This window comes from Mobula hypostoma, chromosome 3 (genome assembly GCF_963921235.1).
Source record: "Mobula hypostoma chromosome 3, sMobHyp1.1, whole genome shotgun sequence".
In the NCBI taxonomy this organism is placed as follows: domain Eukaryota; kingdom Metazoa; phylum Chordata; class Chondrichthyes; order Myliobatiformes; family Myliobatidae; genus Mobula; species Mobula hypostoma.
Window position 1 is genome coordinate 47254815 of NC_086099.1, and position 27629 is coordinate 47282443.

Genomic DNA, 27629 nt, shown 5'->3' on the forward strand with positions numbered 1-27629 from the left:
CTTCCATCACTGTAGTTTCTCTAACTTTGATGTACTCTACAGCCCTTTAGGTCCAAAACTCTGCTTCTCTTTCTTAATTCTTAAAAAGTCCCATTGTGCTTGCTGATTTGTTATTGGTCACACTTACAGTAAGTAACGCTTCAATTTTAAACTCTGTTTATAATTCCTCTAGGCATTGCTACAGCCTTCCCTGCTTCATAACTTTCCCCATGATAACTATGCCACTCCATTTCTGACCCCTCAATCACCCCTGTATTTAATCACTATGAATGGACACTTGTGCCTTTAGCTGATAGTGCTGAAAAGCATATTGCCCCCAATATAATTTTTAAAAAGCTTCCTTAAAAACATAACAAAAACTGCTGGAAATTGGTATGAAATGCCCTCTTTCCATTTCTCCCTTTGAGGAGAAAATTCAGTAACCTGAAGACCTATTCTCAACATTTTAAGAACTGCTTCTTCCCCTCTGCCATCAGAAATCTGAATGGTCCGTGAATACAACCTCCTTATTCATCTTTTGCACAACGTATTTACTTTTGAACTTGTAATTTTGTCTTGTACTGTATTGCTGCCACAAAACAACAAACTTCCATAAATTTCAGTGATAATAAACCTGATTCTGGTTCTGAAATGCTGCCCAGCCTGATTATCTCTGGAGAGAGGACTAGATTTCCATGTCACGTGTCACTGACTTGAAAGCTGCTTTAGCCTATTTTATCTAGATTTTTGGTCATCTGTTTCAATATTTCATTTCCTTTTTTGTGACTCATTTTTTTTGCTCTGTTTAAACTGTAACATACTCTGGTGGTGGTAGCTGCACCATGAAAGCTGAGGCCAACAGAAAGTGTATTACCTTGGTTGGTTACTCAAAACAGAAGTTGAAAGTTAACAGACATCCATTAGCTTTCAAGGTTCATTAGCCAACTGAAGTAACAAGTCTGAATCAGAATACTGTCTGTCTTAATTATTGATTTTTGTTCAGAGTTTGATTAACATGATTTCAATTATTTTATCGTTAAACAATTGGATAAATTGCGGGATTGGGATGCTCATTGTGGGGTTGCTTTTCATGAGGATACCAGTTTCATCACTGATCTCGATTCAAATAATTGTTTTAAATTAATTTGAAAGGTTCATTTACTGGTTATAGATTGTTGATCTGGTTGTAATTCCTCAGAGGGGAAAAAATGATGCTAAGGAAGAGGGGAGTTATTTATCAATAAATGAACTAAATGATTGGGCATAGACTGCCATTCCTCTCTTTCACATGGATTTGTTCTGAATGGGATAAAACCTGATATCTTCTGCAAATTGCTCTTTTGTGAAGAAAACAATCACAAGCGATTTTGTATCACCTGAGCTTAAAATTGTATTATTTTAGGAAAAACTTTTTAAGAACTCATCTTTTAGATTTAACATGAGTGCATTTTCATTGTCAAAAGGCAACCTGTTGTAAATTATGGAAGCTATAATAAGATGTTAAAATGGTTGTGATTTTAAACAAAATAGCTAGATTAACCTCTGGGTGCTAGTATATACAGTACTGACGATTGCAAACCAGTTCAGCCCTGGATGTTATCCTTATATTGAGGTGCTATACCTGTGATCTGTTCATGGTATCTCTCAGCCTATTAGTTATAAAGCAGGCAATTTGAGTGAAATTGCGATCAGGTTTATGCTTTAATTGCAGTTGAATAGTTCTTTGGATTTTCACTTCAGAACTACACTGGATACTAGAGGCCTGGTTTTACTTATAATATTCTAAAATGGACTGCTCCTTAAAGAATTGAAATAAAACTTTGGGGGGGGGAATCTTTAAGTCCAATCTTTAATGTAATTGTGGTTTTGTGAACATTTCTGGGTGATTTTGGTTTCATCGTCTGTAGTAACATTTGGGTATAAATCTGATGCTGTAAGATCTATGTTGTAATAAAATTAGATCTAGTGTTTTATAATTTAACTTTATTATTTGATGTCTTAATGCCACATAACCTAAACACAAGATTCTGCGATGCTGGAAATTTTGAGCAATACACACAAAATGCTGGAGGAACTCAGCAAATTGGGCAGCATTCATAGAGGGAAATAAACAGTTGATGTTTTGGGCTGAGACCCTTCAGGACTGGAGAGGAAGGGGGCAGCAGGCAAACTACGAAGCTAAGAGAGAGAAAGGAATTGGTGGATTTCAACCCTAGCATCTTGAGTGCATTGGTTTTTCACTACCTACGGCTGCAAGGTTTTAGCTGTATAAAAGGATATAAAAAGCAGATATATATTATATCATTTGGTAATCTCTTCCTGATTTGTTTTTTATTACTTAATCTAAAGATTTGTGTTAACTACAAATGGTTATTGACTGAAGAGCAGCTATCACATATGGTCTTGCCTGTCCACCGTAGAATGATTGTACATCTAATGTTCCTGATTTTATTTCTGTCATTGGGTAGTTATCAAGCACAGATAAAGATCTTAGAAATTAAAACTGTAGAGATCTTTACCACTGATGATTTTAAAATAAATAAATATATATAATATCAAAAAATCAAATGCTTTGTTTTTTCAGTCGTGTGCTAGTATTGTTGTGTTTTCCACCACTGGACAGATAGCGACTGCAACAACTTTTCACCCAAGTTGAGATGCAGGGGAAGTACTAAGGGGAGAAACAAAACTTGCAGTTGGCTCTTGGTCACCTTTGTACACGTCCTGTTCAGTTATCTGAGTGCAGGCATCCAGCAGGATATTGCCCTGTCCTTGTCCGTCCCTGACAGGAAACTTCGTCAATAGAATCGAGATTACAGAAAAAAAGATAAGCTTAGAATATATGTCTCTTGGGTTGTCTTTGCATTTCTTTGACAATTATTTATAAGCTGTATCACAAGTGGAGTAAAATGCACAACAAACATTTAAAATTCTCTATTGCATTGAGCATTAATTAAGATATTTGTGTTCAATGTATTATCTGGCTTCTGGAAGGTCAGATACTCCATTTCCTGCCCTCCCACCAAGAACTCCCTGTTGTCACCCCTATTTCTGTTTGAGTGTATATTGGAGATCATAGATATTGGCAATGAATTTTGTGGTATCATACAAAAGCAATGGGAAAAAATAATCTCTGCATATGTAGGAGTATAAGCTTAGATTGTTTACTTTTATAAGCAAAACATACAGGAAGAGAGCATTGAATTTTGCACCCTCTTGTCTAACCCCTGATTTTTTTTTTCTAGTCCACTTATGTTTTACTTTGCATTTTCACTAATGAAGAGGTGAAAAATGAACGATTGCCTTCACCTGTGATATACACAAGTTATAACTGCAGCAAGGAACACAGAGGGCAGCCAATAGTGCATTTAATACCAAAACAGTGTGAACATCCTTAAACCTGATTGAAGATCACCATTTGCCAGAATGTGAGGCTCCAATCAGTTTTGTAAAATTACAAGCTAACAAACAAATCGTTTTCCATCGTTCAGTGAGTATTGCTTCTTCTACAGAATTGTAACTTTGAAAGCAAGCTATTATTTGAGAGTGAGCTCCCTTCTCCGAGAAAACTTTTTGAGTCACACAGCTAATAGAATATTGCCGTGCAGTGTGCATGAAATGTAAATATAACATGGAAAACCAACAGAAGAGGGCATGCAAAAAGCTGGTATAAGAAAAGGTGCTTATTTCATCAGTTTTAAAGCTCACTTTTGCATTGTCTAGACTCAGAAGTGTTCGTCTAAGTAAAATGACGGTATTTGATTTCAAGTTGGATTAATTTAGGTTATCAAGGTAGAGTAAATGCCCAGCAGAGAACCCACCTTCTTGGCTGAATTAACCCCAGACTGAAAGGGTCAGAAAATAGCTTTGTTGATGACTTGGGAGCCATTTCAATTTTTGTCAGGACTCTAGCTGAATTTGTAGATTGTCAGACGCAATCAGTTTGAGAAGGTATTTTCTGGATCCAGACAGTGATATGCATTCAACAGTGCATCTTGAAAGTGATTGTTTATGAGTTTTCTCTAAAATGCTGGGGTGCTGGTCAAAGACTTTTCTGAACATCATTTCAAAATGAACGCAATATACTTTAGTAAGGATGTTAATACAAAAGTTCAACAAAGGTCCACTGAACTGATAACTGGAATAGGGAGGTTGTCTTATGAGGAAAGTTGGACAGGGTAGGCTTGCATCTGGTGAGTTTGAAAGTGGGCTTGATTTAAACACCCTTGAAAGGGTGGGTGTGGATCAATGTTCCCTCTAATTTTTTCCACAGCTGTGCAGTCCAACCAGTGCTCTGGCAGCACATTTTTACACGGAATTTTAATTACTACGCAGCCGCGCACCCACCAACTTAAAGGGAATAGTGGTGTGGATAGGATGTTTCCTCTTGAAATAAAGGATTGTCTACTTAATGCAGAAGAGGCAATTTTCTTTTCTGGGGATCTAGTCTTTTCTTTCCTTGTCCTTTGAGGAAGAGAAAGCTAGAGACTTCAAATTTGTTTAAGATGGATTGATCAATTCTTGATAAGAGAGAGAATGGTTATCACTGGTATAGTGGAGTTGAGATTACTGATCAGCTATGATCTTATTAACTGGCGAAGTAGACCGGAGGTGCCAAGTGCTAAGTCTTCCTCAATTTATAGTTTCATTATCAGTAACTGAAACTGATTAAGTTGTTTTGTTATGTGTACAGTTTCTTTTGCTGTATATACCACAGATTGAAAATGGAACTGAATATTATTTGAATAACTTTCAGTTGTTAAAGAGCTGGATTTATTAAATATATTTTGTGGTCGGTGGCTTAGTGCACGGGCTCAAGAAAACTTTTGTTTCTAATTTGAGATGGACTGCCAAATGTTGCCTTTTTTACCATCTATATTTTTCTCTCTGTATCCTGTTGTAGTGGAAAAGTATCAAACACTTCTTTTGTGTGGTGGTTTATTAAAATTCTACCAATGGCTTGAAAAATTGGAGTTCTCATTGTTTGTCTTTGAAAATAAATTCTGTATGGTAGGTGAATATCAAAACAAAATCTATAGATACTGGAAATCTAAAATAATGGAAGGTGCTGATATGAAAGTCGGACAACCTGATCTGAGTATTTCAAGCATTTCCCACTTTAGTTTTATGAGAGAGGTCTCGAAGTTATTCCACAAATTAGGTTTATTTAACTGTTTATATTGATATGAAACTTGCTGTGTAAATGGAGCAGGAGTCAGCCATCTTGCCCATCGAGTGTGAGAGAGTCTCTGAGTGTATGAAAGTGTGACAGAGAGTATGTGTTAATGTGAGAGATTCTGTGTGAGAGTGCCTGAGTGTGTCAGTGAGACTATTCAATAAGATCATGGCTGATCGGTTGTGGATTCATCACCACCTTTTCCCCATAACCCTTAATTCCCCTACTAAGCAAATACTTATCTAGCTATGTCTTAAATATATTTAGTAAGGTAGTCACTGCTACTTCCCTGGGGAGAGAATTCCATAATCCACAAGCTCCACATTAGTAAGACAAGGGAGATGGTGATGAACTTTAGGAAGACTAAGCCTGCATTGCTCCCTTTTGCTATTGATGATGAGGAGCTATAAGTACCTGGGGGTGCACCTGGATGACAGACTTGAGTGAAGCACCAACACACAGGCTGTGTACAAGAAAGGTCAGAGTCACCTCTACTTCCTGAGAAGACTGCTAAGGTCCTTTGGAGTATGGAGGCCTCTCCTTCACATGTTCTACCAGTCTGTTGTTGCCAGTATCGTCTTCTATGCGGTGTTGTGCTGGGGCAATGGCATCACACGGGTGATGACAACAGGCTCAATAGACTGATTAGAAAGGTTGGCTCTATTTTAGGAGTCAAACTGGACACTGGATGCTCTGGTAGAACAAAGTACCCTATGGAAAATCCTGGCAGTTCTGGACAATATTTCTCACTTTATATATGCCACCATGATTGAACAGAGGAGCACTTTTAGTAATAAACTAAAGCCAACTGCCTTGCTCCGAAGAGCGCTATATGAGGTCATTCTTACTCTTGGCCATTAGGCTCTATAATAAGTCGACCCATAGCTGGGGAAGTGATAACTCCCTCCTGTTAAACTGCTTGTGGAAACTTACTTTTTATTCTTTCTACTTCTCTTCTAATATTTATATTTGTGCACTTGAAATGCAACTGTGACTCAGTAATTTTCTTTGGGATCAATAAAGTATCTATCTAGTCTGGGGGGGGGGGTGGAAGCGGTTTCTCCTCATCTGTCCTAAATCTATTCCCCCAAATCTTGAGGCTTTGTCAACTAGTTCTAGTCTCATTACTCCCTACTGTATCTCGCCTGATGGTAGCAGCAAAAGCGCGTGGTGTAGATTGTGGAGTTCTTTGGGGGATGCTGCTTTCTGATGACAATGCTCCATGTAATTGTATTCAGTAGTGGGGAGTCTTTCACCGGTGAAGGTCTTAAGAGGAATGTGGGGGAGGAAACTGGATGAAATCGAGGAAAGGTGACGCGTAAGAACTAGAAAACCATCTGAGGGAGTTGCAGAAAGTCTGAGGGAAGTGAACAGAGATGAGCTTCCCCAAACACAAACAAAATAATAAGTGATGCCTCGAACTGTCTAAGTTGCAAAGCATTGGTTTTGTAAATGCTTGGTCTGTGCAGCTCAGTTTTACAGTGGTGTACTTGATCAATTCCAATGCAGTGCCCCTTAATACCAAGTCGGCCATTATCGCAGCAGGCTGAATTTATCATTTTAGTTCATAAAACCCTCAGTAGTGCCAATACTATCAAACATCTGGTGCTCACGTTACACCTTTGAGTCATTGTTAATGTTTGTTCTGGGGGGACTGCAATAAGAGTAGTAGTAAAGGGCAGGAATTGTTCCATTTACAATGTCTTGTTTACTAATTTACTCAGGAGATTTGGAAGGGCAACTTGGTATAGATTTGTTTTAGATATGGTTTGAATCAAGGTAGGAATAATGAGAAAAATAAATTATAAAGTCTCAGCAGATTAAGCAGCATCGGTGGAATCTGAGGATCCATGGAGAGCAGTGTCTCTCTCTTTCCATGATGTTGGAAGATGTTACCAAGGTTCTGTTTTTATGGATTTGGACTAGGAACTTTGGAGTTTTGCAGTCTAGTGGCTTTTATATTCTGTGTTGCTTGTTCTTTCTCTTTTTTCGCTCAAGGGAGAGGTGATTTGGGGGCCGAGGTTCCTTTTGTGTTTTGTGTGGGGAGGGGGGATTTTGGGGTGGGGTTGATGGTCGTGTTGCTGTTTTGTTGTGTGGGAGAGGGGGTTTGGTTTGCTGTTTCTCTTTGAACTTAATTCCGTGTTCTTTGTTTTGTGGCTATCTGGAGAAGAAGAATCTCAGTTGTATATCGCATATGTATTTTGATCATACATTAACCTTTGAACCTTTTGAAAGAGGAAAAAATAGCATTTCAGGCCTTAAACCCTTTGTTAAACGTGAGGGTAGAAAGGAGTTAAACAAGTGATATGTGATTTTACTTCATCTTTGTCTATCCATTGCATTTTCATAGGGCATGGGAAACAGGAATCTTGACTTTTCTCCAGACTTTTCAAATAAAAATACTGTTCTGCAATCACTGCCATATGTGTTAAGTGTTGCTGAGTCCCTTTGTACCATTTAAAATGGCTATTAGAATCTTCAAACAAAATAGCAATTGGAACAGGAACCTATATGATTTTTTTGAGTTACGAATATCATATGGTGACTTAAACTAATGGTTAGTCTTATTTCAGAGTTGGGCTATGAAGCTGCATTTCATGGAATGTGAACAGAAGTGGTAAATTTGTGCTTTGGCAGATTGGCCCTGCTAGTTAGAACTACTACTTCACAGCTGGATTCAGTCCCAACCCAGTGCTGCCTGTGTAGGCTTTGCATCTTCTCCCAGTTTCTGCATGAGTTTCATCCGGGAATTGTAGTTTCCTCCAAAAATCTGAAAGATATGCCGGATCATGCCTTGACTACTGCTGGAAATTTTCCCTATGTATGTAAGTAGGTAGTGCAGTTGTTGAGAATATGATGGGAATAAATTCCAGGGAAAATTAGTTTGTGGGACAGCGGGAGTGTTCTGTCTGACAGAATAGACTAGACTAGATGACAATTTCTCATGTCATGAGGAAGTATAAAACTAATGAAAATAAAACATGCCATAGATTAAGAAAACATCCACTGCCTTTAAGTATAGATCTCTTCTCCAGTTTTTGATGCTTTTCTGGATATTCAACAGTGTGATTGATTTGGGAAGTACTTGAGACCTTGCTAGTCATTGGCATTGACGGCCCCTTGTTACCTGGCTCTCAGAAACTACCAATGTGCATCTTTGGCTTGGTGGAGATACCCAATCATTGTCTTGTTACAGTTTTTTTTTGAATCAGCTGTGATTTTACTGGATGAGAGAACAAGCTGTCAATTCTTAAACTTATCATTATGTCAAAATTGGAAAATTCTTTTGACTAATGAGATTATAATGACTCAGTTTCTAATGGTATGCTTTGAATTTTGTCCTTGTTTTTGCCATTTATTTATGATGATTCACTATAATGTGCAGCTCCAGCAGTTGAATTTGTTAAACCTCAGCAGCTGTTTGCTGCAGAGCTCTCTGGTTCAGATCTGCTATAATTGTCCCTATTGTATTGCAGAATTGCCAAGAAGATTAATATGTCAGAACAGATTTAAGCTATTTCAAGTAGATGCTGGTTTAATCCTTTTAAAAAGTTGGTGTTATGCAGTTTACAGTTTACCTTTTATTTTTGCTAGCGTAACTTTGGCTTTTTCACTGATGGAAAACTGCTCCATAAATTTTGGTTGTGTTTGCTTGAATTGTTTTGGGTTTTTTTTTGCCTTAGGTTTTCCAGTTACCGTGCCAAGTAATCTAAAATGCTGAAAGGTTAGTTATCTCATAATGCAGTAGTTTTTTAATTTTATGTTTAAAATTTCTTTCCTCAAGTATTATCCTATTTCTCCTCTTCTCTCTTTTTGTTTTAGTAAAAGAAAAGAACTAAATTCTGGTGCTAAACCTTGAATAAGGTTCTTTCCTGCACAGAATCTTTTATAATTAGCTGGTGTTTTTGGCTCCTTGTCCTAGTTACTATTTAACAAATCCTATTTGCTTCCAAACCACGTAGTGCAACATTGTGCTCCAAGAAATCTGCTTTGTAAAAATAAATGAAACTTTGCTTCACATTGGAGGAAGGCAATATAAATGCGAGCAAGAGAATTTTCATATCCTAGCCGAGGACAGGAGGAAAGATATCGCCCCTGCAACGTCCATACTCCTGTTGGGTTTTCTCTACCCTGGGTTGAAGTGAGTGACATGCAGCCATGACTCTGGGCTTGACTAATTTGGTTACTTGAAACAACTGCAGAGAAGGACACAATTTTAAAACTATTTGAGTGTTGCAGCAATGTGGAGGGTTTGGATGAACTGTTGTTAAAAGTTATTGGCTCCCTTTGCATCTCTTGCACAAAGCAGTAATTATTAATTCACTTTCATGTTGTACTTGTTGAATCTTTTGTAATATAAAAGGAAAATGTGGTTTTGTAACTGTACTATCTGGCATGCAGATGAGATGCTTGGCAAGATGACAGGTTTGTTTATTTCTTTGCTGATAAAGGTTTTCCTCTTTCTTTCGTAGGTTTCCACCTAAGTGGTACAGTAACGGAACCTGCCACGCAATCAGAACCAGAAACTGTTTGCAATGTTGCTATCAGCTTTGATCGTTGCAAAATTACCTCAGTGACCTGTGGCTGCGGAAACAAGGACATCTTTTACTGTGCGCATGTTGTGGCACTCTCGCTGTACCGGATTCGCAAGCCAGATAAGGTCAAGTTGCATCTTCCCATTTCAGAGACACTTTTTCAGATGAACAGAGACCAATTGCAGAAATTTGTTCAGTATTTGATCACCGTACATCATACAGAAGTTCTGCCTACTGCACAGAAACTAGCAGATGAAATACTTTCTTTGAACTCTGAGATCAATCAAGTACATGGTAAGTGCTGCTTGTTGATCAATATTAAATTTGGATTGTGTAGAACTTTGCTTTTTTATACAATTAAAGCTTTTTTATGTGCATAAGTATGGATTGTCTCACCATCTATTTAAGGTTTTAAATTGGATAAAATAATTAAGACCCTTGAATTGGTAAATAAAAATCAGCAGATACGCTGTGGTTTGAAATAGTTGATGATTCCGAAAGAAATGTGAAGGTTTCCTGAAAACTCTCTAAAATCCACTGTAGTTTGTATTAAAGCACTGATTCCCCTTGCTCCACTCCCCTTAAAGGATAAACCAAAGGATGAAGATTTGAATGTTGTTGAAAATTGTCTGAATAGGGGGACTTCCGGTAGCGCTCATGGAGTGAAGTCGCGTTCTTGACTCGCTCCATTACCTCTGAGTTTTTTTTCTATGATCAGCTATACTTTAATTAACCATTAAGGTATCAACTCTTACAATACTTTGAATTAAACTGAACTCTCTGATAACTGGATGAAACTTAGATCTGCTATGTCTAAGAACGGGAAAAACGGCAAGGATGGTAAACCTCCGGTTAAACCGAAAGGTACGGATCTCCCTCCGACTGAATCACCGGTGACTTTGAAAGCGATATCGGAGTTAATTCAGAGGGAAATTTCAACCTCTGTTAGGGAGATGATTCGTACGGAAATTGCAGGTTCTGTTATGGACCTGATTCATACGGAGATCTCAATTAATCTCCAGAAAATTGCCGATTCAATCGATAAGATGCAAACATCCATTGCGGAACATCAGTCGGCTATATCTGATCTTCAAAAATTCGCGCAACAAAGTGAGCTTAAGATGGGGAAAATCGAAGAAACAATTAATGTAATGAAGAAGAAACTTGACTCTCTGACTTTTAAAAACTCTGACTTGGAATCTAGGATGCGACGGCAGAATTTACGAATGATTGGGGTGCGTGAAGCTGTTGAATCTAACAACCCCATGAAGTTTTTTTCTCAACTTTTAAAAGATGCATTCCCTACTGTATTTCCTGACCAACCACTGCTACTGGATCGTGTTCACAGAATCCCATCACACTCGTCTAGGTCAGATAGACCGAGGCATGTTATTTTACGTTTTCATTACTTTCAAGATAAGGAGAGACTGTGTCGATTCGCTCGATCTAAAGGTTTCATTGATTTTTCGGCTCTTAAGTTCCGATTCGTGGAAGATTTCAGTAAACCAATCTGGGACCAACGGGTTCGCTACAGATCTGTGATGTCGGAATTCTATAAGATGGATTTAAGACCAGCGTTGCTGTACCCTGCACGTCTAAGGATTCGCATGTCAGATGGAGTCCTTCGTTTTTTTGATTCTCCATCGGATGCCCAGAGTTTTCTGGATCAATTGTCACCTTCAACATCTTAATTGCTATTTTTTTTAATTATCTCCGTTGATCGGAGGCTGTGAATTGGTTGGTTTTAACTTTTTCATGCCCTATTTGGGCAGAAAAGTTTATTTTTTTTGATTTCTTAATATGGTTGCTAAACTTTTTTTAACTGCGTCATTTCTTTCTTTTCCCAGGGGATTTTGGGTGGTTACTTCCTGTTTGTCATCTTACGTATTTCCAGTGTGGCCTTAAATTTTGTAGTTTTTTTTTAAATTTTATTTTGTTTTGCTTTTTATAACTAGTTTATGTTAATAATCTTATTTTTTCTTGTTTTTTTGTTTATTCATGGGTTTGGGGTTTATTGTGGTTTTTTTTAATATATATTTTCTGGCTTTTGTTCTGTTGTGTGTGTATTTTAATTGAGTTACCTTTTTTTTTACTTTTTTACCGTTTTACAGTTAGCTGATCTTTTTCATATTTATACCTTTTTTTTAGGGAGCGTATACTGGAAGTCATGGGGGTAGTTTTAGCGCTTGCTTCTTTCCGGCGGGTCTGCTTTAGATTTTGCCTTGGGGTCTTGGGGCGGGGGGGGTGGTGGGAGGGGCTTCACGTTTTAGTTTTTTTCTCTTTGGGCTATATACATTATTGAAGTACTGGTTGCGTCCTTTTTCCCGGTATCTTTTGTATGTTCTGTTTCCTCTCCGGGTTCGTGGGTCGAGCCTATCGTCAATCCCCCTCGATGTGGGTTGACTTTAGGATTTATGGAGTCTATTATTAATTTTGTCTCCTGGAATACTAACGGTCTTAATCATCCTATTAAAAGGAAAAAAGTTTTTAAAGTGTTCCGGAGACTTAAAGCACAAATTTTATTTTTACAAGAGACCCATGTACGGAGGGGGGACAGACTACGTTTTTTTAAATTCTGGAAGGGGCAACAATTTCATTCGAACTCCAATGCTAAGATTCGAGGCGTCTCTATTTTTATAGATTCCTCAGTCCGAATGGTAGAGTTTTATTGGTTAGTGGTTTACTATTTAATAAAAAAGTAGTTTTGGTTAATGTTTATGCTCCTAATATGGATTGTCCGGAATTTTATAAATCATTGTTTAATCAGTTTCCGAATTTGAACGAGTTTTCATTGATCTGGGGCGGAGATCTTAATACCTGTTTGTCTCCAGCTTTGGACCGTTCGGCTCCTTTACGGACCTTACCTAATAAATCTGCAACTTTGTTTAACTTTTTCCTTTCTGATTCTGGGTCGACGGACATTTGGCGTTTTCTGCACCCTCAGGAAAAAGATTTTTCCTTCTTTTCACATGTTCATCATTCCTATTCAAGAATTGATTATTTTTTTATTGATTCTCGTCTTATTCCTTCAGTGATTAAATGTGATTATGATTCTATAACCATTTCGGATCATGCTCCACTTAAGCTTTCTATTAAAATTATGGTCAATATACAAAATAATAGACAATGGCGTTTTTAATTCGCTGTTGCTTCAGGATTCGGACTTTGTTAACTTTAAGTGAACAGATTGAGCTTTTTTTTTACAATTAATCATACAGAGGATATCTCGGTTAACACTCTTTGGGACACTTTTAAAGCCTATATTCGTGGTCAGATTATTTCGTATTCTGCTGCTTTGAGGAAGAAACAGAAGCAGGAGGAGATGGCAATTGTGGACAAGATTAAAGAAATTGATAAGAAATATGTTATGGCTCCTTCTGAGGAGTTATACAAACAAAGAACTGAACTTCAAATGGAACACAGTTTATTACTATCGTCCTCGATTGTAAACCAATTAAAGAAAACAAGAAGTGAATTTTATGTTCACAGTGACAAAATTGGCAAGCTGCTGGCTAATCAATTGAAATCTAATTATGTTAAATCTCAAATCAATCAGATTTATGACCAAAATGATTGATTGATACTGGATCATGTGGGGATTAATCAAACCTTTTGTGATTTTTATTCTTCTTTATATTAATCAGAGTCTCCTCGAGATTCTAAATATATGAATGATTTTTTAGATAAGTTAGACTTCCCTAAGATTTCACAGGATATGTCTTCTATATTAGATACTTCCATTACTATGGATGAGATTAAGAATGTTATTTTTTCTATGAATCTGGGGAAAGCTCCTGGCCCGGATGGGTTTACCGTTGAATTTTATAAATGTTTTGCTTCTTTATTGATCCCTTGGCTCTGTAGGGTCTTTGAAGCTTCTCTGAAACTTGGTAAACTTCCTGAATCTTTCAATAGAGCATCAATTTCTTTAATACTAAAGAAGGATAAAGACCCTGCTCAATGTGCATCTTATAGACCAATATCTTTATTAAATGTTGATTCTAAAGTTTTTTCTAAGTTATTAGCAAATAGACTAGAAAAAGTACTTCCTTCTATTATTTCGGAAGACCAAACGGGTTTTATTAAAGGTCGTTACTCTTTTTATAATATTCGCACATTGTTAAATATTGTTTATACTCCCTCACAAAATGTTCCTGAGTGTGTTATTTCTTTAGACGCCGAGACAGCTTTTGATAGAGTAGAATGGCCCTATTTATTTAAGGTGCTTGAAATGTTTAATTTTAGCTTGAAATTTATATCCTGGATTAAACTGTTATATCATTCCCCTGTAGCCTCGGTCCGTACTAACTCTTTAAACTCACCTTTTTTTCCTCTCTTTCGAGGTACTCGACAAGGCTGTCCTCTTAGTCCCCTATTATTTGATATTGCATTAGAACCTCTTGCAATTGCCATTCGAGAATCTTCAAATATTACTGGGATAACTCGGGGATTAAAGTCCCATAAATTATCACTCTATGCTGATGATTTACTGTTATATATTTCTAACCCTGAGAAATCCATTCCTGCTGTTTTAGAGTTATTAGCACAATTTGGTTTTTTTTCAGGTTATAAATTAAATCTTAGTAAGAGTGAACTCTTTCCGATTAATAAACATCTTCCCTTATATTATAAATTTCCATTTAAATTGATTGATAATTATTTTTCTTATCTTGGGATTAAAATTACTTGTAAATATTAAGATTTATTTAAGATTAACTTTTTACCATTAATAGACCATATTACTCAACTTTCATCTAAATGGTTTCCCTTATATTTAACTTTGATTGGTCGTATTAATGCAGTTAAGATGTTTTTTTTGCCAAAATTTTTATATGTGTTTCAGGCATTACCAATTTTTGTTCCAAAATCTTTCTTTGATAAAGTTGACTCTAAAATTTCTTCATTTATTTGGCAGAATAAGAATCCGAGACTGGGTAAAATACATTTACAGAAAGCTAAGAGAGATGGAGGTTTAGCATTACCTAATTTTAGATTCTATTATTGGGCTATTAATATTCGACATATGAAATTTTGGTTACTTGATCAGGATATACTATCTATTCCTAAATGGGTAGCATTGGAACTACAATCTGTTCAGGGTTATACACTTGGCTCTATTTTAGGCTCCTCTCTCCCTTTTGATTCGAAACGCCTCAAGCAGGTCTCTAACCCGATAGTTAAATATGCTTTGCGCATTTGGTTTCAATTCAGAAAATTTTTTGATCTTAATCAATTCGGGTTAGCGATTCCTATTTTAGGTAACATATTTTTTCCTCCCTCTTTTACGGATCGCGCTTTTCAAACCTGGAAGACTAAGGGTATTTTACGGTTTTTGGATTTATTTTTAGATGGTTCCCTTATGTCTTTTGAACAATTATCTAATAAATATAATTTATCAAGAATACATTTTTTTAGATATTTACAAGTTAGAAATTTCCTAAGTACTATACTTTCTTCCTTTCCTATGCTTCCTCCTACATATATTTTAGATTCGATAATTAACCTTAATCCATGTCAGAAAGGTGCATCGGCTATGATTTATAATATTATTATGAAACTTAGGAAAGCTCCATTTGATAAAATTAGGGTAGATTGGGAACAGGAATTGGGGCTTACCATTTCTGTGGATGATTGGGGGCAGATTTTACAATTAGTTAATACTTCCTCTATTTGTGCTAAACATTCCCTAATTCAATTTAAAGTGGTTCATAGAGCACATATGTCCAAAGATAAGTTAGCGCGTTTTTACTCGCATATTAATCCTTTTTGTGATAGATGTTCGGGGCAGATAGCCTCTTTAACTCATATGTTTTGGTCTTGTCCTACTTTGGAAACTTTTTGGAGAGATATTTTTAATATTATTTCTAAGGTATTAAATATAGATATCTCTCCTCACCCTATTACTGCTATCTTTGGACTTCCCAAAATTTCTAGTAATCTTTCCCCTTCAGCCCGTAGAATGATCGCATTTCTTACTTTAATGGCGAAAAGATGTATTTTACAACATTGGAAAGAGCTTAATGCTCCAACTACCTTTTTTTGGTTCTCTCAGACGATTTTATGTTTGAATCTGGAGAAAATTAGAAGCAACCTTTATGATTCTTCATTTAAATTTGAACAGATTAGGGGACCTTTTATTCGATACTTTCATTTAATGTAATATATACCCTTCTTGTTTTTTTTCACTGTTTTTAATGGAGGTCGGGATTGAAGACGTGATTTTAAGTTTAACTCTGTTTGGTTTCAAGTTAGCCCATTGCTTTGCTTTGCTTTTAGTTAGTTGCACGGTGGGTTTTTTTTTCTTTTTTTTCCATTGATATATATATATAAAATTTAGTATACTATTATGTTATCTTGGTTTTTTATATTTAAATTACATTGTTTGTAGTATTTTTTTTGGTATTGATACCTTCTGGAATTTTATTATATTTTAACATTGTATTAATGTTTATATGGTTTACCTTTTTGTATACTTATTCAATAAAAAGATTTAAAGGAAAATTGTCTGAATAATCCATTTCTAAATTTGGCTAGATTAAATGTAAGCATTCCTGTTCATTGGTAGAATTGATAACTATTCAAGGGTTACCAGGTATGTAGAAATACTCACTGCTCTTCTTTGTCAAGGACTTGCCTCTTAAAACTCCTCACTCCTTGTCAGCAACCTAGTTAGTGGACTGTATTTTAGCCGTCATCTCAGTTGACTCTTCTGCTTCCTTTTTTATTCCTCGTTCTGCTGTGCTTCTAGTGCTTTGGTCTTTCCTCTTTTGTCCTCTTCTCATCCTGCTGTTTTCTTCCCAAACTTTTGTAGAAGGGAATTACAGGAACTGTATCTTTTGATCCTCTACTAAAGGAAGGTAAACTACCCACCATCCCTTCCCAGGTCTAATGGACTAGAGAAAGTTTACGGTACAGAAGAGGCCATCCATTGATGAGAGCTGATCACTGATCTAGGCTGATCCTATGTTCCAGCATTATGTTGATAGCCCTACAGATCACAACTCTACAAGTAGACATATCAATGCTATTAGATAGAATGCCTCCCCACCAACCTTGTGTGCTCTAAGTACGCCATCAACCCTCAATTTCCATGCCTTGCACACCCTTACCATATGTCTTTTCCTTTCTCATCCTCTAGTTTTTTCTACATATTACATTAAATATATGCCCCCTTTTTATTTTAAAGCAGAGCACATTACTGGCTCTTCAACCCACAATGTTGTCTAACCTTTTAACCTACTCCACAATCAACCTAACCCTTCCCTCCAGGTTTCTTTCCTTCAGTTGCCCATGTAAGAGTCTCTGAAATGACCTTAATGTATCAGCTTCTGCCACCACCTTCAGCAGTGCCTTCCAGGCACCTGCCACTCTCCTTTTTTTTTAAAAAAAAAACAACAACCTAGCTCTGACATCTTTCCTAAACTTTCCTCCGCTCATCTTATAAATATGTCCTCTGGTGTTACCTATTGCTGTCCGGGGAAAAAGGTCCTGGCTGTACACTCTTATTTATGCCTCATAATCGAAAACAACTTTATCAAGTCACCTCTAATCCTCCTTCACTGCTAAGGGAAAAGCCCTGCCCTGGTCAACCTTTTCTTATAAGACACGCTCTGTAATCCAGGCAACATCCTGGTAAAACTCTTATGTACTCACTCTAAAGCTTCCATATCCTTCCTATAATGAGGCAATCAGAACTGAACACAATATTCAAACAACAGGAATTCTGCAGATGCTGGAAATTCAAGCAGCACACATAAAAGTTGCTGGTGAACGCAGCAGGCCAGGCAGCATCTCTTCGTAGAGATGCTGCCTGGCCTGCTGCGTTCACCAGCAACTTTTATGTGTGTTGCTTGAACACAATATTCCATGTGTGGTCTAAATAGAGTTTTATAGAGCTGCAACATAACCTCATGACTCTTGAACTCAGTCCCTTAACTAATGAAGGCCAGCACACTGTACGTCGCTTAACCATGCTATCAACTTGTGTGGCATCTTTGAGGATCAATGGACTTGCACTCCAAGATCCATCTGCTCTTCCACACTGCAAAGAGTCCTGCTATTAACTTTGTCCTTTAGCTTGAAGAGAAAGTTCTTTTCCTATTCGGAATCTTTTAAATTTTTTTGGGGGACCTTAGTCAATTCTCTCCTCCTGCCTTCTCTGTTCAGCATCAGCTAATCAAATATTTCCCTAAAGCTACAATGTTTTTGGTCCCAGCAACCTCTGATAAATCACTTCTCTTTGTACAACAGCTGCTTTCCTTTACTGTGATGATCAGACCTCAAGCATTAGTGACAGTGCTATAGTCTAACTGTGTTGTGTACACTATCTGCACACTGTCCTTGCCCCAGCTAGTACAGGATGCACACCTTCTGGCTTTTTAATCACCTTTATTGTCCAGCTACTTCTAAGATAACAATGTTAGCTGATTTGTTAACACCTCAAATTATTTTCTCCACCACCTCACTTCCAGATCTGCTTTCAGAAAACTCACCCTTCCCTCTGTCCTAGCAAGCTACTGTCCAATTTCCAATTGCCCTCCTCTCAAGTCCCCTTTCCTGAGAGTGAAATTGGTAAAAAAAAATAAAATAAATAATAATAATTTCTAGGGTAGCTTTAGCACACTTCAGTCTCTGTGCGAATGAAGGTTTTTTGTTGCTGAATTTACTGAACACTTTGCCTAATATTTTCTTGATTTGATGTGCATTTTGTGAGCCTTTAGTTAAACGATGTGATAAATGGCTTATACAGCTAAATAGGGTCAAGTGGCTACTGTAAATTGTCCCCAGCATGTAGGTAACTGATAGAATCTAGGGGGAGTTGAAGAGTGTGTGAGGAGAAACAAAAAAAGAAGCATGATTAGTATAAACAGGGTCATTGATGGTTGGGACAGTCTTGATGAGCTGAAGGGACTGTTTTGATGCTGTATCTTTCTGATTCTGTGATGAGGGCCGCTAAATTAATGGATCTATAGACATTGTCTGTACTATATATATCATTTCTAATTGCATCTTAGACCAGAGGACAGGAGCAGAATTAGGCCAGTCAGTCCATTGAGTCTGCTCTGCCATTCCATCATGGTTGATCCCTGATCCCACTCAACCCCATACACCTGCCTTCTCGCTATATCCTTTGGTGCCCTGACCGATCAGGAAACTATCAACTTCCACCTTAAATATACCCATGGACTTGGCCACCACTGCAGTCTGTGGCAGAGCATTCCACAGATTCACTCCTCGCTGGCTAAAAAAAAAAAGTCCTCCTTATGTCCATTCTAAAAGGTTAGCCCCTCACATTTGAGACCGTGCCCTCTAGTTCTGGATGCCCCCACCATAGGAAGCATCCTCTCCATATCCACCCTGTCTAGTCCTTTCGATGTTCGGCAGGTTTCAGTGAGATTCTCCACTCTCCCCCCGCCCCACCCCAATATTCTTCTAAATTCCCGTGTGTACAGGCTCAAAGCCACCAAATGCTCCTCATGTGTTAATCCCCTTCATTCCCAGAATCATCCTTGTGAACCTCCTCTGGACTCTTTCCAATGACAGCAAATCCTTTGAGATATGGAGCCCAAACAATCTTCCTTTTTGTGTTTTTTTTTGACTTTTCAGCTTTTGTTTTATGACAAGTTGTACTTAAACAGTAGTTATATTCTTTTTAGTTAACTTCCCTGTTTTTATTGATTCTGTAGTTAGTTTCTTTGCCTACTTCTGTGTTCTCCCTTGCATTTCCTCTGCTTGTCTCTAATTGTACTCATAATTAGCCCGTCAGAAACATGCTAAGGCAAATTGCCGCAAGATTCTGTTTTAAGAATTTTTTTTTCACTGTGAACTATTGTTCAGCAGTAAAGATCTATACTAGAAGTGAGATTTATAACTTTGTAGGTGATTATGTGACAACTTCAGAATGTCTTAGTTCTGGTTGTTTTTATTTTGCATCAAGAATGTGGATTTTTTAGAGGGAAGAATTTTTTTTATGATATTGCATTTTATTTTCCAGCTAGATAGCTGAGAATATATAGGCTCTGTTTTTCAATGTGAAATTGTGGTTTAAGAAAAAACAACATGTTTTACCAATAGAATTAGCACTGCTTGCGCATGGGAGGGGTTCTAACGTTTAACTGTCATTCATTCTTTGGAGCACTCTGCTTTCGTGGCTGGTTGTGAAGAAGCAGCATTCCAGGTTATGTATTTTATACATTCCTCTAACATTAAATGTACCTTTGAAACCTTCGAATTAAAATAGTTATTTCTGCCTTTGAATGTTAATTTTTAAACAAAAGTAATGAAAGAGCTGAACTTGATTTGAAATGACAATAAAAATTACTTATTTTTCAATTGATGAAGGTGCCCCTGACCCAACAGCAGGAGCGAGCATAGATGATGAAAACTGTTGGCACCTGGATGAGGAGCAGGTCCAGGAACAGGTTAAACTATTTCTCTCCCAGGGTGGTTACCATGGATCTGGAAAGCAGCTGAACTTGTTGTTTGCAAAGGTATGGATTTTTACACATCTCTCTTTTGGCTGTTGTGCAAGTATGAGCTGCCAGTCTCAAATCAATACAATAATTGATAATTTACAGAAAGTAAATCAAGCGACAGAAATGGCCAAGTGAAGAACTTGAGCAGAAATATTATCATTTCATCTATTGTACCCACAATCATAGTTTTAATTATAAATTTGCATGTTTAAAGCTATTTATTAGTTTTAATATCTAGTTGCCTGTGTGGGTACAAAATCATTAAATTTCAAAATGCATCTCAAGTTGTCTAACATTGTTTGGAAATACAGAATATTAATAACAAATTTTGGTTTCATGTATACTTGTAAGCACATCTTTGAGTTAGGGTTTCATTTAAAATACTGCAGTTTAATTAAGGATAAACCAATGAAAGAATTCAATTGAAGATTTTCCAAAAATAATTCCTGGTTAATGTTTTCATGGAAAATATCTGTGAATAAAACCTTTTTGCTGAAGATTCCTGGCCCTCAATCTCTATGCTTGTATAATGGATGTTCCTTTTAATGTTTTCATAAAAATAAGGGAGTGTTAATTATTATTGTGGAAAAACCAGAAGGTGTAATTTAAAAAGAGCTATTGTCATTTGTTGCCATAAGTTCAATAATGCAAGAATGCACACTTTACACAATTTTTGACTGTAATAATACGACACTTCCTTTCTTGTTTTCAACATGACTGCAGAGTAACATGGCTATTCTGGAATACACTCAAACTGGACAGAATTGCACTGTTTCACTTTTTTAAAAAAATATGCCTCATGTTTTCCTGTCTTGATTACCCACCAACATTGCAGGTATTTGTGTTGTCCGTTGCATATTAATCTGTGTTTCTTTGAAAATAGACTCCCTTTCAGGAAAAGAATCTGAAACAAAACCCAAGCCGCACCTTTAGAAATTGGGAAAAATAAGAATTTCAGGTCTTTATTCTTTTTCTCTGTTTGTGTAATGTGAAATTAAGTATGCGGCAAAAGGGCTCAAATTAAAGCACTGGAAAGTACTTGGCTAGTATAGTAATAGGATTATGAAATGGTAACATTTGGATTAACAATGCAATTGTCCCTAGGCATGGTCATGGTGTACAAAGTAGGACGTCAGTGAAGGAATAGCTTTTTCTATTTTTCCCTTCTGTTGGCAGAGATGTGGGTTCACATTTGTCATTGGACCACCTTAAGAGGATGTAATTCAAGCCTGGAAAGATGCAGAAAAATTATTTATTAAGTTTTTATGGTAATAATGCTCCCAACTAATTTACAGTCACACACTGCACTAACTTTATCCTTTTTCCTAAAGCGTCACCTTGTGCTTTGAAACAATTCTAACAATCAAGGCAGACAACCAGTGCTCAAAAGATGACAATGCAAATACAAAAGAAAAATAATAATAAATAAGTAATAAATATCAAGAACATGAGATAAGGAGTCCTTGAGAGTGAGCCCATTAGGCTGTGGGAACAGTTCAGTGATGGGGCAAGTGAAGTTGAGGGAAGCTGTCCCCTCTGGTTCAAGAGCCTGATGGTTGAGGGGTAATAACTGTTCCTGAACTTTGTAGTGTGAATGCTGATGCTCCTGTACCACCTTCCTGGTGGCAGCAGGAAGAAGTGAGCATGACCTGGCTGGTGAAGGTCCCTGATGATGGATGCTGCTTTCCTTCGACACTCTCCATGCAGATGTGCTCAGTGGTGGGGATGGCTTTACCCGTAATGGGCTGGACTGTATTCATTACTTTTTGCAGGACTTTCTGTTCAAGGCCATTGGTGTTTCCATACCAGGCTGTGATGCAGCCAGTCAACATACTCTCCACCACACATCTGTGGAAGTTTGTGGATGTTTTAGAGGTCATGCTGAATCTTTTGAAAACTCTTGAGGAAGTAGAGGCACTGCAGTGCTTTCTTCGTAATTGTACTCGTGTACTGGGCCCAGGGCAAGTCCTCTGAAATGATAACACTGAGGAATTCAGAGTTGCTGACCCTCTCCACCTCTGAACCCTTGATGAGGATTGGCTCATAGACCTCCAGATTCCTCCTCTTGGTGAATAATCAGCTCCGTGGACTTGTTGACGTTGTGTAAGACATTGTTGTGACACCATGCAGGCAGATTCTCAGTCTCCTTCCTACATGCTGATTCTTCACCACCTTTGATTCAGCCGACAACAGTGGTGTTGTCAGCAAACTTCAATACGGCTTTGGAGCTGTGCTTCGCCATGCAGTCATAAGTGTAAAGCAAGTACAGTAGAGCAGGGGGCCTAAGCACACAGCCTTGTGGTGCGCTTGTGCTGATGGAGATGTTGCCAAACCGAACTGACTGAGGTCTGCAAGTGAGGAAATCGAGGATCCAATTGCACAAGGATGTATTGAGGTCAAGGTCTTGAAGCTTATTGGTTTGTTTGGAGGCGGGCGATAGTACTGAATGCTGAATTGTGGTCGATAAAGAGCATCCTGATGTATGCATCTTTGCTGTCTTAACTTGGTGGTAACTTAATTTTGTTCCATCCAATTATTGAACATAATCTTAAAGTCTTGCATGGTGTTTGCTTTAACAATTATCCTGGTACTAAACTCAATTTTTAAAATATTTCTTCATAATTATACCTCAGTTCAGGTATCTAAGTGAATTTGAGCTGCTCCAGTATTACGTAGCTTGACGCAGAGTGCTACAGCCATAAATGCATGGACTGATAAGAGCTTATCAGTACATTTTTCTTAACATCTTGTAACTTGTGATAAAGCTGATAATTGTATTGATTTCTTCATGATCTTATCTTCCTAGCTTTAAAATTCCATTTTAACCCCAGAGTCCTCTGTTTTCTGATATTCAGCATACCTTCACTTTTTCAAACTTTTTATTTAAAGTGCAATTAAATTCCACAGTTTTTTAGTTTATTTTCCTACTTCAGGTTAATATATCGTCACTTTTTCCTGTGCTGTTCTTGGTTCACTTGCTAGTAACAGCACATCTGACACCATTCCATCTTGATCGGTTTCATAATTCTCAGTTATATCAGAGTTGACTCCAGAACAGTTTTCTATTCTTGTCCCTCATCCAATACAGCTAATTTTCTGTAGTATTCTCATGTCTGGTACCATGACAAGTCCATGCATGCTGCATTTTCTCCATTTTCGGTACATTTTCAAAGATGCCTTAGATTTCAGAAACACGGGCATCCTTTTTCCAGCATTTTCATACTTTATTTAATTTATGTGTTTAATTTCATCCTAAATCAATAAATTCTAAATTCCTCATTATCACTAAGTTAACTGGCATGCATATACCCGGGTTAGTTGATTCTCTTTTTTTTAAACAAAACATTATTATTGAAGATATCTACTATCAGTAGGACACAATTTTATCCCTCAACTCAACTGTATTATCATCATAGGTCTTCCATACAACCTTGCCCAGGCCTGCACCCTGGAACCTTCCAAGGCTCAAATCCATGGTCTCATGAGACGAACGGATGCCTATATAATGAGTTACTGAGAGGAAGAGGACTCAAATGTATAGTCTTTACATGTGTTTGCTAAATGATCTTTTGAGCTGTACTATTTATTTAAAAAAAACAATACTTATCTCCACTTAGAATTCTACATTTTAGTATGAGATTGGTGAATATTTATATTTTATTGTTTCTTATTATTGTTATTGTTTGCTTTATCTTACTGTGGTTTTTTGTGCTGCGTCAGAGCCGGAATAACAACTGTTTCATTCTCCTTTACACTTGTATACTGAAAATAACATTAAACAGTCTTTATTCTTAAAGACATATTTTAAAAGAAAATAGCAATTCAGTGCATCTCTGACTCATTTAACTGCAGTTCTTTGAGAATGCAACAATGCCATGTTACTCCTCAGTCTTAGAATCACCATCTTCAACCTTTTAGCAAAACCAAACTGCATGTATGGCGGTTTAAGTATGGTTGTAAATTGTCATTGATTCTCCCGATCAATTAGAGGCATCCATTGTGAATCTAACAATTTTTTTTGTCTCTTAACTGCATTTGTGTTGGGCTATCATTGAGATATTTTACCATAGTAATCAATAACACCAACGAGCAAAAATAATGTAGGAGGATTTGTATCCTTGGCCAGAGAATCATTCTGTCAATCATGGCAATGCCTGGGTGAAACCAATAGAGAAGCCATTCCTTTATGGTTGACTGATTTAACTGAGAACTTTCCAGGTCAGAGATCACTATTTGATATGGTATGTTTTTTAAAAAAAATCATTTAACTGATTTGTATTTGGCAAAGAAAGAGATGAAGGATATCTGCAACTTGTTCTAAAAAAAATTGTCTACTTAACAGGTGCGGGAAATGTTGAAGATGAGGGATTTAAATGGTGCTCGAATGTTGACGTTAATCACAGAGCAATTTATGGCTGACCCCCGTCTTTCTCTATGGCGGCAACAAGGAACGGCAATGACTGACAAATATAGGCAGCTCTGGGATGAATTGGGTAAATAAGAGTTCTGTGGAATGAAAGTTGTTGTTTAAATTGGAAAACCGGTTGAACTAGGGCGGAATTATTTTTAATCATTGTGTTTGCAAGAAAATGTTACTTTTCTAATCGTATTTTGGCTTGTTGGAGACGAAAGTGAAAATCTTTTTCCTGTCCCAAAAATCAAAGCCAGCTTCAAGCTTTATATTAAGCCTCTGATCATCCTGGATTTGCTTCTAGTCTTTGCACAACTTTTATTGTCTGTTGTCTTCAATGTGAGCTATGAATTTGAAATATTGATATTAAAGAAAGTGGTGATGCTACACAATTGTTTTCTTTTCTCCACTTGTGCATTTCTTTGAATGTTAGAACCTTGATGTTATTCAAATGCTTATAAGGGAATATTATTGTGATCCTCCATGCTGAGTTTTGTTTGACTATTATTAATTTCAAAACTTTTCCTGACCTTTAACAAATCAGTTTGTTGGATAGCACTGCACAGAGTTTGTCATCGATATTGTTAAAAGTGAGCCCTGCGAATAAAGAGTAAATTTATTCATGATAAATGATAATTGTTTGTTGTGTTGCTGTGTGGAAAAATCACAGCTCGGATCGTGTTACAGTGCAGAATAAATAGAATCATTTGAGGGTTTAAATTGAGGGTGTGTTGCATACATTTCTTTGAATTTGTAAAGTTGAAAGAAGCCATTTAGTTATTAAATAATAAGAGAATAATATTGGATACACATGAATGTAATGAAAATTTGGAATAGCTTCCCTGAAATGATATGGATACTAGGTTTAAGAAAAATGTGCAAGATTGCATCTGAGATTTTTGGCGTACAAGGGTGTCAAGTGAAGGTGGGGAAAATGGTTGGATAAATAGTATTGGTGTGTAGATCAGCCATGAACTAGTAAAGAGTTTCAGGTGCTAAATGGCATTTTCTTATTAATTATAAAGTGGAAAAGAATGTTTTTCAATGTTACCCCTCCTTTTTACTTTATCCATTGCTATCAGATTACTAAACGACATGTGACTGATTAAATAGTTGGTCTCCAGTGAAGTTTATTGTTATTAACATGTTTTACCCCAAAGGGTACTATGGCATAATTAACTGATCAGTCACAAATTTATCTTGAAGTCAAATATGATCATGACCAGTTAGAAATTTCATGCGTCCTCTAATTTTGAAAATTAAATATTTTTGCATTGTTTGATACCACTTTGTCCACTTTGAGGATTTGAAAATTTTGTTTTCAAACAGTATTCACATATTTGAAGAAAAGATTTTGCAAAATCATCTGGCCTATGAATAATTGAACAGCAGTGGAATTTTCCAATTGATCTTAACTAATCAATTTATTAATGTATCTCAAAATCCATGGAAATCTTGTGCCTTGTATGGGGGAATCATTTCTTATTGTGAGAGAAAAAGAAACTTGTTTTAATGTGCAGAAAAGTTGTAGAAAATTAACTCTACAAGCTGAGTGGCTGGGACAAACATTGGTCATGTTCAGGGAGTGCAAGATTAGTTAGAAATTGTTATGTTTATCAAATAATACCTCTATTTATGCAGGAATTTAATCTCATGTTAGTTTGTGTTATGACACCAAGATAGACTTCTGCTGAAATTGGGAGTAAGAGTGATCATAATATTTATTAAAATAAAGTAATTTAAGATTAATCTTTAACATAGAGGAATTAAAGAGCAGGGAAGATGATGTACAGAATCTTTACATTTATATATTGACATTTTCTTCAATCTTAACTCAATTACTTGTAGTGTTATGATTTTCTAACCTAAGGTTTCCGTACAAATGGCAATGTTTTAGAAGTTTTTGATTTTAAAAGTGGAATTTTAACTAGATCATCAAAGGAGTTTCCTGCTTTTTGTTGTTAGAGATTTAGTATGATTTTCAGCAGGCAGATTGGGCCTCAGCTATGCTTCACTTGAAAGGCATCACGAACTTAAAGAAAAACAGTTGAAGAAACAACAGACGAGAAAACAGAGAAAGAAGATTAGTGTATTGTAAACATTAAAGACATTTGAAAAACATCAAATACTCATTGGCTTTTCAGATTTGAAAGATTGAAATTCCTTTGCCACCAATTTGGGGGAAAAGATGATGTTTGTGATATGCAAGACTACTTCTGGTGCCATTGCCTAATCAATTCATGATAGTAGATATGTCTTTATTTAAAGTGAGCCTCTCCTTATCAGCTTGTTACTTTTTCACATTTCCAATGGTTCTTGATATTCCTATGCTTTGCAACATACAGTGGGTTGGTGCAGGCTGCTAATCTGCTCCCAGACATTTACTTATTGCCCTTTCATTAGTTGCTAGGTCAAATGCAACAATGAGTCTCGGGCATTTTCACTTCTGTTCCTCACAATATTGGATGGATGTTTGCTGGTGTGATATTCTTGCTCCATTGGGTAGAACATCGCATTAGAGCTGCAAAGGCCAATGCTCATACAAGAAATGCTGTTATTACACCTTTCTGAAATCCTAACTGTAGTAGTAAATTGCAGAATTCAGTTGCTACAAATGCTTTATAAAGTGTTGTGCTTCATAAACCATTAAACCCTTGAGTTCCTGTCTTGAGAGCCAAGGTATAGATTGTGTAACACTTCATAAAGGATTTTTAATGACTGAATTCTGCTGAAACTTGACAAAAATGTCAATATTTTAGTGACACTTATGGGAATGAATTTGGATGGGAATGTGAAAACTGTTACATAATGAACTGATGACTAAAAGTGATGCAAAGTAAGCCTATGCATATGTATTACACACATGGGTTCAAGCCAAGTTTGTTTTAGTGGATGCTGAGTTGTCAGTCCATTGTTTCCCAATATATATCAAAGTATCCATATCAAATTCTGTTTGGTGTGAATATTCACAGTCCTGCAAGGAAATTGGTAATTAACAGCTTAAGGTTTTAATACCTCACATTGGCAAACATTGCGCGTTGTCTGGTTCTAGA

At 36.8% G+C, this 27629-nt stretch overlaps 1 protein-coding gene across 4 annotated transcripts in view; it reads left to right on the top strand.

Annotated features, from left to right (window-relative positions):
• LOC134343976 (zinc finger SWIM domain-containing protein 6) overlaps window positions 1–27629 on the top strand; it is a 188667-nt gene that overhangs the window by 108250 nt on the left and 52788 nt on the right. For all 4 annotated transcript variants that reach the window (XM_063042984.1, XM_063042981.1, XM_063042985.1 and 1 more), the window contains exons 2-4: window positions 9628–9984; window positions 20032–20180; window positions 24508–24658. In XM_063042984.1, the coding sequence (XP_062899054.1) occupies window positions 9628–9984; window positions 20032–20180; window positions 24508–24658 (657 nt within the window). The remainder of the gene's footprint in view (window positions 1–9627; window positions 9985–20031; window positions 20181–24507; window positions 24659–27629) is intronic.